Genomic DNA, 12205 nt, shown 5'->3' on the forward strand with positions numbered 1-12205 from the left:
TTCCATATTCTGAGAGAGCGGAGATGGTGTGCTTTAGAAGAACCAAGCTAGATTCCTTTGTGCCTGAAACAACTGAAGGGAAGGATAGCTGCTTTTTCTTCACATCCCCAAACAAACAAACCAAAGGGCAGCTCTGTCATTTACTGAGATACATAACAAACTAGGGGGCAGCTAGTGAAAAGAGCACTGGGCCTGGAGTCAGGAAGGCCCGAGTTCAAATCTGTGTGTGTGATCATAGGCAAGTCACTGAATTCTGCTGCCTCCATTTCCTGTAAAGTGATCTGGAGAAGGAAATGGCAAACCATTTCAGTGTCTTTGCCAAGAAAACCCCAGATGGGGCCATGAAGACTCAGACACTACTGAACAACAACACAGATCTGGACATGGGTAACATTTCAAATTAGAAAATTCCCTGTTTATTTCCCGGACTGGAAAAAAAGGACAAAGAAGGGTGTTCATTACTGTCCAGTCATGCGCTGATTTTCTGTTCTAATTATACTGTCATCCCTATGAAGTTATCAGCTAAAAATGAAAAAGGAATCAACAGGACAAATGGGGAGCAGTTCTTATGCAAGAGGCAGACAGGGCAGGTTCACAGAGAAGTGGGGTCTGCAATCTGAGTCACCATCAGTTCTCGATGATTTATCGCTTAATAATTTAGAGACCACTCAAGTCTCCTGCTTCTTCTGTCTACCTTCTGCTTGTCTGTTTCATTCGTTTTGTTGTCATTAGCATAATCACGTCTGGGTGACAGATTGGGATATTCTCTGGTAAACAGTTTGAGCAGATTTTAAATGTTGAGTTAAAATGACATCTGAGGATTATCCATGGGATTAACTGTTCACGACGATTTCTGTTCAAGAGTCAGTGGCATCACGTTTCCTAGGTGGCTACTGAGAAGTTTAACTAGCTGGCAACATGGGGCTAGAAGCCAGGACCTGATTGAGATTCTAATTCCACTTCTGTTTTTGCCTTGCTCTATGACACTAGGGCCTTAGTTTCCTTAATTGTAAAAGTAAGGAAATTGTAAATGTAAATTTAATTGTAAATGAAAACAGTGGATGGGAAAATATGTAAGGTCTTTTCCAGATCTAAAAATTTTATTAATGAGCTGGGAAAGGTGTCCCAGTTGATCTTCTGTGACTCATTTAAAATGCACAAGGAAGATGATCGATCGTAAGGAGTCCTTATAATCCATCTTACGGTACCCTTTTCATTATTTCACTAATTTTCCCCCTAAATTATTGATGTAGCAAAACTGAATTATTATCTAAAAATAGTAACATATACACATATATACACACACCTGGCCCTTCACAAATTATTTTCATCATCTTTGTGTTTACACAGAAAGTATTAGCATTTATTTTTTCATAATTTGTTTTCATAATGGGCCAGCAATCAGGACATTCTAAATTCTTTAGATCATTAATTACACTGTAGCAATATTTACTGATTTGAAGATGCACGGGTTCAATGACATCACTGGAGGTAAAAGCAGAAGGATAAAAAATAACATCCAAAGTTTCCGAGTAAGATCCCCAATAACATTTTTTCTTATTATTCCTCCATGTTTGCATATGGCACCTTCAGTGAAATGCAGGAAGTCACCTTTGATTTTCAAATTTACAATGAAAACTGCCATTGTTATCTGTTGTCTGGTTTGACATAAAAGTCAACAAATCAAATCAAATTTATGGGTACACTTTTTAGAAAAGAGAGAAAATGGCAGAAGAGGTTGTAATAATGTTAAAAACATGAGGAAAATTTATTCTGGTGATGGTAAAACCTTTCTTCGTTCACAGCGAATACTTCTGTTTAGTATTTCCCTTTTTATTATAAAAAGCCATCCGCTCAGGTCCTCCTGGTTTTTTGCTTACATTATGGTAATAAAGTCCTACCCTTGGTAGCCCTACTTCCTACTATTCTCTTCTGACATCTAACCTCCATACAGCTGCCCATGGAACCTTCCTAAGGCATGGATCTCATCATTTAATTCCCTGTTCAAAAATCTTCAGGAGTTTATTATTTCTAGAATAAAAGACATATTTCTTAGCATGGTGTTTAAGGTCCTTGAGAATCTAGCTTCAACCTGAAAGCTGTCACCTGAATTTAACCTTCTGTGTTTTACCTCAGGGTGAAAGGACACAAGTTGTCCCCATGTTTTCTCTCATATCTAAGTCTCATAATACTTTTCTTTCAAGGCTAAGCTTAGGTCCTGTCATCTCAATGAAGCTTTTTTTTTAAGGGGGAATTATTAAAAATATATTGCATTTATTTTCTTGTGAACAGGTTGCAATTCCCCAGTAGAATGTAAGTTTCTTTAGGGACAGGTGCTGCTTTATTTTTGTCTTTGCCTCTTCAGCGACTAGTACAAAACACAGTGCATGCTCAAATGCTTCACGAATTAACTTTGATTGTTTGAAGGCTTCTACATAATTTTATTTTTGAGCCAAGATTTATTTGGGTGGAATCTGATTAGATTCTATAAAGGGGAGGAGGTATTGTAAATTTAAGCTGGAAAGGACTTCAGAGGTCCCTGAGTCCAATGATTTCATTTTTCAAAAGAGGAAACTGAGGTTCATCATGCTTGGTATGCTATTTTATACTTTACAGGTGCCTGATAAATATTTGTTGAATAAAAGAGGGCCAAATACAGTTGCTTAAGTATCTTCAATTAATAAATGCAAAATTTTGTTAATAAAATGAATAATGACCATTTATTAACAAACGTTGAACGGACTGGAATTGAAAATTTGGTGACTTTTGTACCGAGGTGGTTTTTAAGCTATGTAAAAATTCACTGTTCCTTTGCACCCATTTCTTAATGACCATCTGGCAAATACACAGTGATTTTACCTACCTCTACTACACCATGGTGGATAGATGTATACTGTTTCTTCCTCAGCATCACCAAGGTGAAGACAATGACTGTGGCAATGACAATGCCACCCACCATGAGTCCAATGATTGCACCTTTGTTTGAACTCATATCTTCAGCAAAGAATACCTTGAAAACAAAAAAGATTATTACTGCTAAAGAAAGTTTTACATACATAACCAAAAATTTTATGTCATATCATCTGTCTAAAGGAAATGTTCATTTCTTCTACATTTCTTGGTTACTTCAAGACCTAATTATTATCGGAGTCTTTTTTTTTTTTTGGGGCCAAAAGTGATGATCACAGTCTACCGAACTACTCCAAATCTGCTGCTTCCCATAGGGATTCCTCAAAATCTATTTTGATATTTATAGCAGCATTTTTTTTGTAGCAGCAAAAAACTGGAAATAAGGTAGATGAAAATTGATTGGAGAATGGCTAAACAAATTGTAGTACATGAATGTAATGAAATATTACAGTGTTTAAGAAATGATGAACACTAAGAAGCATGGAGAGACTTGTATGAACTAAGGCAAAGAAAACAATACATATAACTACAACAATATAAGAGAACAACCACAAGATGATACAAGATGAATGTTGTAAAGTTATAAAGAAAACCTGGATTCAAAGAAGAGTTATGATAAGGCATTCTCTCCTCCCCCTCCCCTTTGCAAAAAGAAAGGGTCTATGACTATGGTACACTGTGTATGTTATCAGAGTTTTTGGAGTATTGGTCAGTTTTGTAGATTTTTTTTCTTCCTTTTTCTTTAAAAAAGAAAAAAATTATAAGGGATGGCTCTTGGTGGAAAGGAAGGAAATTTAGGAGGCTATAGGAGAAAATTTATGCAATATTAAAAGATATTGATAGAAAACTTAGTAAAAAAGAAAATTTGAAAATCAATTTGGGAGTTTCTAGCAAAATCTGAAATGTGCAACCAGGCCAAATAATGATTAGGAAATCCCATGAGCAACTAGTGATTTTTTTACACTCCCAAAATGCACAAAAAGTCAGCCAGAAACCTGGCTGAAAGAAAAGGAGTGAGCCAGCAAAACCAGTGCCAATGCAGGCAAACAAACAGGCTTCCCATAAGACCAGAGATTGGTCAGAGACATTGCCTGCAAGGTAACATGTCCAGAAACTGTAAGACCAAATGACTCCCCTCAATCCCCTAAAAAGAACCAGGGAGATCAGAAGGCCTCAGAGTGGGGATGCTGGAATGCCTGGGGAGTGATAGTGATCAGAGTTGTGCAACAGGGCTTAGACAGGGACACATATGTATAGCCTTTATTTGGACAAATATGACTGAAAAATAGTCAAAGGTAATAAAAGTGTTTTTCTCTACTCATAAAGACTGTTTCTCATTCCTCTAGAGAATCCAGTTTACTTCTACCCTTTTAGTACAATGCCTTATGTTTCCAAGATTATTCTAAAGTCAATTTTTGGCACAGACTGAGTAAGATCACTACACCGCTGGAGTATGAATAAAAGGAGTATATGCTACTGAGATCTGAGAATGAGACTTAAAGCAAAAGGGTTTAAAACAAAAGCTTTATTACTGTACTCACCAATTTTTGATGATGCACTTCATATCCTGAATCATGTCGGAACTCTGCATCCATCTTTACTTCGGAGATCTCCTCTGTTTTAATGTTTGTCAATCCAGAACCTGTATTGGATCACAGTTCAATAATATGCTAAAAATTGTTATTGTTTAGAGGCATACTATTTAGTCCACTGTAGGTCTTTCCAGGTTTTATCTTTGGGTAAAGGATATTAAAGTGGAATATTATTTAACTGGAGAACAAAATGGCAAACCACTCCAGGATATTTGCCAAGAAAATCTCAGGAACAGTATCGTCCACGGGTTCCAAAGAGTCAGACATGATTAAAAGATTCAACAATAATTACTTAACTTACTTAAAAAAGGTATGTTTTGGAGGTTTGTTTCTATCACATTAAAGTATATTCGTGAGAATAAGTAGCAAAGTCTTTGAAAAATCAATGTTCATTGAATTAAATATTCTAGTAGAGTATTATTTACTTGAGGGTATAATATATATATTAAGTATAATCAGCAAAGAGAGAATAACCTTTTTGAGAATGCTTTTATTCAACTAACAAAATTTGTAATTTAACAACTCTCCTGACCTCCACAAGCCCTCCTCCGATGATTCATTATAGCATGATGGTGACACCGAGTTCTCGAAAACTATGCCAGAGGGGCATGAGCTCTGCCACAATCTACTTGAAAGGCTTCCAGTACAGTGCTGGTAAAAGAACTAGCTAAGCACAGAAAAGCCCATCACCAATGGGTAGTTCACTTGGTGACAAATTCTTTGACCATGAAAGCTAGTGAAATAGAGAAAAATACAATATAGTCTTCTGTGTCATGTGAGGAGACTTTCTGTTTCTGCAATGATGCTGACAGAGTTGTGGAAAAAAGGGGAAGAATATGATAAGAACCACCCAATTTTTACTTAACTCTTTATACTCTAAAGGTAAGATCCTGGTCCAGTGACCAAAAAACAGACAGACTACTGTAGGAATTGAATTGTGACAACCGTGGCATTCTTGTTAGAAATGCAGTGAAAAGACAAAAGGAGGTTATAGTGAAATTGAAAGATGGTTTTTACTGGAAAGGAAAATAGAGTTGGAGTCTGACCCATAGCAGCTAAAATTTACATGGCACCTACTATGAGCACTATGTTAAGAGTTTTATAAATATTATCCAATTTTACCCTCACAATGCAGAAGGAAAAAACCCTAATTATTATTTTATGTTACATGGTTATATTGCAGGGTTTATGGCAAATACCTTGAAAAGAAACTGCTACGAAAATATTTGAAACTTATGAATTAACTTTTGTAGCAGAGAAAAAGGAAGTAGAAAAATTCTATGAAGTAGTAAAATGTTCTAGATACTTGATTTGTGGATGATATGGTGCTGACTGCAACCAAACCCCAGCACACTTCAGAGCTTCCTAAGGTTCGTAATCAGTCAAGAAAATACTTATTGACTTATTTTCAAGAAATATGCAGTTGATTGGTCAGAAGAGAACATATCTCTTGGGACAAAAACTGCAAAGAGACAATGAGCTGGGCCCAGAATTGAACAGTTGGAGGAAAGTAGACTAGACTGCTCTTGATTCCAGGTTTCACCATGAAACAAAAAACTTTTATTTATTTTTTTAAGGCAAGAATCGCAATACCCATTATACATATGAAGTCATACAAAACATTATTTCTGTCATATTCCAAAAGAGAAAAAAAAAAACTATGCATCAATCTGCACTCTGAGTTTTTGATCAATTGTATCTGGAGGTGAATAATATTTTTCATCATGAGTCCTTTGTAATTATGGTGGATCACTGTATTGATCAGTTACTAAATCTTTCACAAGTGATTATCTTTGCAGTGTTGCTCTTATTGTGTGAACTCTTTCCCTGGTTCTACTCACTTCACTTTGCATCATTTCATGAAGCCTTTTCCAGGTTTTTCTGAAACCATTCCCTTCATCCTTTCTTATAGCACAATAGTATTCCATCACATTAATATATCGTAACTTATCCAGTGATTTTCCAACTGATAGGCATCTCCTCAGTTTCAAATTCTTTGCTACCAGAAAAATAAATATTTTTGTATATATGATGACTTTTCTTTTTATCTTTTTGGGATACAGACCTAGTAGCAGTAGTACTGCTAGGTCAAAGTATGTACAGTTTTATACCTTTTGGGGTATAGTTCCAAATTTTCTCCAGAATGATTGCATTGGTTCATAGACCCATCAACAACACGCTGCCTATTTTCTAACACCCCCTCCAGCATTTGTCATTTTCATTTTCTGTAATTTTAGCCAATTTGATTGGTGTGAGATAGAATGTCAAAAAGTTGTTTTACTGTGTATTTCTCATTATTACTGACTTAGGGCACTTTTTAATATAATTATTAATAGCTCTGATTGCTTTCTTTTGAAAACTTAAATAGAATGTTTCTATTCAAATGACAGACTTTGGAATTTACCAATTCTCCCGACCTTTTCAAACCCTACTCTGATGACTTTCATTACAGAATGATGGTGATGCTGCATTCTTGAAGGACTATGCCTGAGGAACAAGAGCTACTTGAAAGGCTTCAGGCATGATCTTGGTGAGAGAAGTAGCTAAGTACAAGAAAGGCAGGTCACTCATATCCCTCTGAGTATTTATCGATCGGACAATGATTTTTGTTTTCATAAATTTGGTTCCATTCCTTATATATTTGAGAAAGAGACCATTATCAGAGAACTTTGATGAAAATCCTCCCTGCCCTGTTTCTTGTTTTTCTTCTAGTACAAAAACTTTAAAATTTTATTTAATCAAAATTATTTCACAGGTGAGTTCTTCTATGTTTCCCTAATTTGCTTATGAGATCATCCTTTATGTCTAAATATTGTACCCATTTTGAACTTATCATGGTATATGGTATGAGATATTGGTCTATGTCTAGTTTCTGCCAGACCATTTTATCAACAGCAGTTTTGTCAAATAGTGAGTTCTTGCCCAAAGAGCTGGGATCTTGGAGTTTATCAAATACCAGGTTACTGTGCCTACTTGTTCTGCTTTCATGAAAGATAATTATAACAATAACATGATACACCAAAATTTGTGGGATGCAGCCAAAGAAGTACTTAGCAGAAAATTTATATCCAATAACAAATGATTTTTAATGAGTAAGCTTTGTAATAAATTCAAGATCTAGTGCTAGGACCTTCTCCTCCACATTTTTTCATTGATTTCCTTGATAATCTTGAGCTATTTTTACTCCCCATGAATTCTGCTATTTTTTTCTAGCTCTATTTGTTGGTAGACTGGTATGGCATTTAATAATTAATTTAGGTGGTATTGTAATTTTTATCATATTAGCTTGGGTAACCCACAAGCAATTAATATGTTCCCAATTATTTAGATCTGTATTTGTGTGAAGAATGTTTTCTAATTGTGTACATGTAGTTCCTCTGTGTGTGTTGGCTGGCAGAATTGCAAGTATTTCATACTGTATGCAGTTATTTTAAATGGAATTTCTCTTTCTAGCTTTTCCTGCTGGATTTTATTGGTAATATATAAAAACTGTGATAATTTCTGGGCTTACTTTATATTCTGGAGCTTTGCTGAAGTTAATTGTTTCAATTAGTTTTTTAGTGTAGTCTCTAGAGTGCTCTACCATTATTTCATTGGCAAAAAGTGATAGTTTTGCGTCCTCGTTGCCTATGTTTATTCTTTCAATTTCTTTTTTATATCTTAATGCTATATCTAGCATTTCTAGTACAATAATAGTTTAGAATAATAATGGCAGTAATAATAGATATCCTTGCTTCATACTCACTTATTGAAAAATTTCTCTATTACAGATACTTGTTGATTTTAGATACTAATTTTAAGAAAAACCCTATTTATCCAATATATTCTAGTGATTTTTTTAAACAGAAATGGGTGTTGTATTTTGTCAAAAGCTTTTTCTGCTTCTGTTGAAATAATCATAGGATTTTTGCTTTTCTGTTGTTATTATAGGTTTCTTACTACTGAACCAGCTCTGCATTCCTGATATAAATCCCAGTCATAGTGCATGACCTTTGTGGAATACTGTTATAGTCTCCTTCCGAGTATTTTATTTAAGATTTTTGCATTAATATTCACTGGGGAAATTGGGTCTATAGTTTCCTTCTGTTTTTGCTCTCTCTAGTTCAGTTCTCAAAACCATATTTATGTCAAAGAAGGAATTTAGTAAGACTATGCCTATTTTTTCAGACAATTTATATAGTACTAGAATTAACTATTCTTTAATTTGCCTGTAAATCTATTTGGTTTGCTGTTTTCTTTAGTTCACTTTTTCTTTCTGTTATTAGGTTATTTAAATATTTGATAATTTATATTTTTTAAATAAATATTCATCTATTTCATTTAGATTGTCGGTTTTATTGGCATATAGTTGGGCAAAATAGCTTCTAATAACTGCTTTTATTTCATCTCCATTGGTTTTGCATTCACTCTGTTCATTTTTCATACCATTAATTTGCTTTTCACCTTTCTTTTAAAAAATCAAATTAGTCAATGATTTGTCTTATTTTTTTCCCATAAAACAAGTTTCTTAGTTTTATTTACTAGTTCAATTTGTTTTTTTATTTTATTAATTTTATTAAGTTTTTTTTTAGTTGCATGCCCAATTCACTGATCTATTCTCTTTTTTTTATTGATGTAAACATTTAGACATAATTTTTTTTTTTTTGCTAAATATTGCTTTGTCTGCATCCCACAAATTTTGGTATGCTGTCTTACTGTTATGATCACTAATGAAATTATTATTTGTTCTTTGATTCACTCATACGTTAGGATTAGGTTAATTAGTTTCCAATAAATTTTCAATCTATGATCCCAAAACCTTTTATTTAATGTAATTTTCTTATTGCATTGTAGCCAGAAAAGATGTAATTAATATTTCTGCTTGTCAGAATTTCTTTGTAAAGTTTTTATGCTCTAATACATAGTCAATTTTTGTGAAGGTGCCACGGACAGCTGAAAATTAGATATTATTCCCATTCAATATTTGCCAGAGGTTTATTATGTCTAACTTTTCTAAAATTCTATTCATCTTCACAAGTTCTTTATCTTACTTTATGGTTGGATTTTTCTAAGTCTGAAAGGGTTAAGCTGAGGTTTCCACTATTATAATTTTACTATGTCCTCCTGTTACACATTTATCTTTTCCTTCAAGAATTTAGATGCTATAATATTCGGGGCATGTATTTTCCAACATATTACCTCTTTTAATTGGTTATACTTTTGCTTTGTCTGAGATTGTGAGTGCTATTCCTGCCTTTTTTTTTTTTTAAAACCTCAGCTGAAGCATAACAGAGTCTGTTCCAGTCTCTTATTTTAATTTTTTTTGTTTTGAATGTTTTTTCTGTTTCAGGTGTGCTTCTTGTAAACAATATATTGTTGGATTCTGGTTTCTAAGCCACTCTGCTATCCTCTTCTATTTTGGGGGTAAGCTCATCATATTTACATTCACAATTATGACTGCTATTATCTTTCACTTTTTTGTTCGGTCCCCTGGAGTCTATTTCACTTCTGACTACTACTGTCCTTAATATTTCCTCCCTCACTGTTATCCCCTTCCCCTCCTACTTACCTGTTAGGTAAGATGAATTCCTTTACACAGCTGTGTGTGTACATATATTCTTCTTTCTGTGAACCAGTTCTGATGAGAGTTAAGTTTCCAGCACTGTTGAGTCCCCCATCATAGTTTTCCCTCTACTGTATAAAACTCTTCCTTATGTACCTCATGTAAGATAATTTCCCCCTTTCTTCCTCTCCCTTCCCTACTATATGACTTCTCATACTTTTCCTCATAACAATTTTAAAAACAGTTGTTATTTTTAGTCATTTGTTCCAGTGGGAAACCCTAGATATCTTACTATTGTGCTATAAGACATAATGAGCTTGATGACCTTAGAGAAACACAGACTTGCATGAACTAATGAAAACAAAATGATTAGAACCAAGACAACACTGCATACAGTAATAGCAATGTTGTTTAAGAACAACTGTGAACGACCATTACAGAAAATCAAGTTAACTACTAAGGACATATGAAGATTATCTGCATCCAGAGAAAGAACTGATAAACAGAAGTATATCTGGAATGATTTTACACGTATATACATATTTGTGTCTAATGGTAGCCATCTCTAGGGCAGGGGGAGGGAAGGAAGAAAAAAAGTAAAAAAAAAATGTATGTGATAATTTTATTATATATATATAAAAGGAATATCAAGTTGTACACAAAAGATCTGTAATTTCAAGTGCAATCATCTTTTTATTATACTATGTTATGGAAATGCTTGTTTTACTTAAAAAATTAAAAATCAAATAAATACATAAACAAAAGAAATACTGCTTAATTATTAGCTGGGGAAAATCATGAGGAGAAGAAAAAGTGATTAGATGCAAGTTTTATTAATTTTGGCTTTGAGAATAGAAAAAAAGGCTTCTGTAATAGCACTATATTTTAACAGTCTAACATTATTTACAAGAGATACTTATTTATGAAGGTTATGATAAGGAAAAAAGGTCTCTTCAGCCTGAGCAGATTATACAGCATGCTCAGAGAAGGCTGATCAGACAGAAGTTAAGCCAGTTAAATACCTGGTCGAGTTGTTAGTCCGCGGTCAGCAGCAGGGCGGGCATCGACAGGCTCAACTTGGCACAGGAAGCAAGATGCATGAGAAAACAAACGATAAAAACACAAAGATGCTAAGTCAATTGCCCTACAGAGTAGAAGAGATAAATAAACTGGAAAGAGCAACAGCTGAAAAGACTGAAAAGTTAATCTTAAAAATTCAGAAAAGACCATCCCTTCACAAAACTTCAATTTTACTACTAAGTCCATCTAAAACAGCAGGTCTCTATAATCAGTGGGGTAACCACAGAACTGGGATCAGAGACAACATTTTCTGCTCATTTGAATAATTTCTCAGATTTTGATGAAAAACTAGATGTAAAATAGCCAGATTTAAAACCTTGATGACAACCAATTTTATCGTGTAAATTTGGACAGTTACCTATGAACTTTCTAAATGCCTGAAGTATTTCTTCTGTGACCTAGAGGTTCTAGATTTTGGCTATAATATTCCTAGAAGTTTTGATTTTGATGTTTCTTTCATGAGGTGACTGGTGAATTCTTTAAATTTTGCCCATTGTTCTAAGACAATTGGGCAGTATCTTTTATTATTTCTTGAAATGTGAGAACTGTGTTCTTTTTTTGGTCATGACTTTTAAGTAGTCCAAATGAGTCTTACATTCTCTCTCCCTGCTCAGTTTCTTTCCAGGTCAATTGTTTTTGCCATGAAAGAATTCACATTTTCTTTTTTTTTCAGTCTTTTAACTTTGGTTGTTTTTTTAAAGTATTTTTTGATATTTTTGATATTAACTGGAGTCATGAGCTTCTATTTGATAAATTCTAATTTTCAGGGAGTTATTTTCTAGGGTAAGATTTTGTTGCAAAGTGCTAATTCTCTTTACATACCTTTCTCATCCCCCTCTGCCCCAACTTTTCCTCTAGCATTCTCATTTGGTTTTTAAAATGCTTTTTAAAAAGCTCTCTCTCTTTAAATCTTGCTTTAACTCTCTAGGAATTCTGGTTGGATTTGTGTCCAAGATGCATTTTTCTTTGGGGTTTTCCTCATCAATGTTTTTGAGTCATTTTCTTCTTCTGGATTTGTATCTGGAGCTTCCTTGTCACTATAATAGCTCTTTATAGCGGGAGTCATTTTTGGTTTGCTCAT

General features: G+C 34.1%; 1 protein-coding gene across 4 annotated transcripts in view; it reads right to left on the minus strand.

Annotated features, from left to right (window-relative positions):
• APP (amyloid beta precursor protein) overlaps nucleotides 1-12205 on the minus strand; it is a 174443-nt gene that overhangs the window by 6208 nt on the left and 156030 nt on the right. For 2 of the 4 annotated variants that reach the window (XM_072614921.1, XM_072614923.1), the window contains 3 exons: nucleotides 11067-11120; nucleotides 4452-4552; nucleotides 2864-3010 (listed from right to left, as the gene is read on the minus strand). In XM_072614921.1, coding sequence (XP_072471022.1) covers nucleotides 2864-3010; nucleotides 4452-4552; nucleotides 11067-11120 — 302 coding nt within the window. The remainder of the gene's footprint in view (nucleotides 1-2863; nucleotides 3011-4451; nucleotides 4553-11066; nucleotides 11121-12205) is intronic. The other 2 variants (XM_072614925.1, XM_072614922.1) reach the window with 1 other exon arrangement.

Source organism: Notamacropus eugenii, chromosome 5, assembly GCF_028372415.1.
Source record: "Notamacropus eugenii isolate mMacEug1 chromosome 5, mMacEug1.pri_v2, whole genome shotgun sequence".
In the NCBI taxonomy this organism is placed as follows: domain Eukaryota; kingdom Metazoa; phylum Chordata; class Mammalia; order Diprotodontia; family Macropodidae; genus Notamacropus; species Notamacropus eugenii.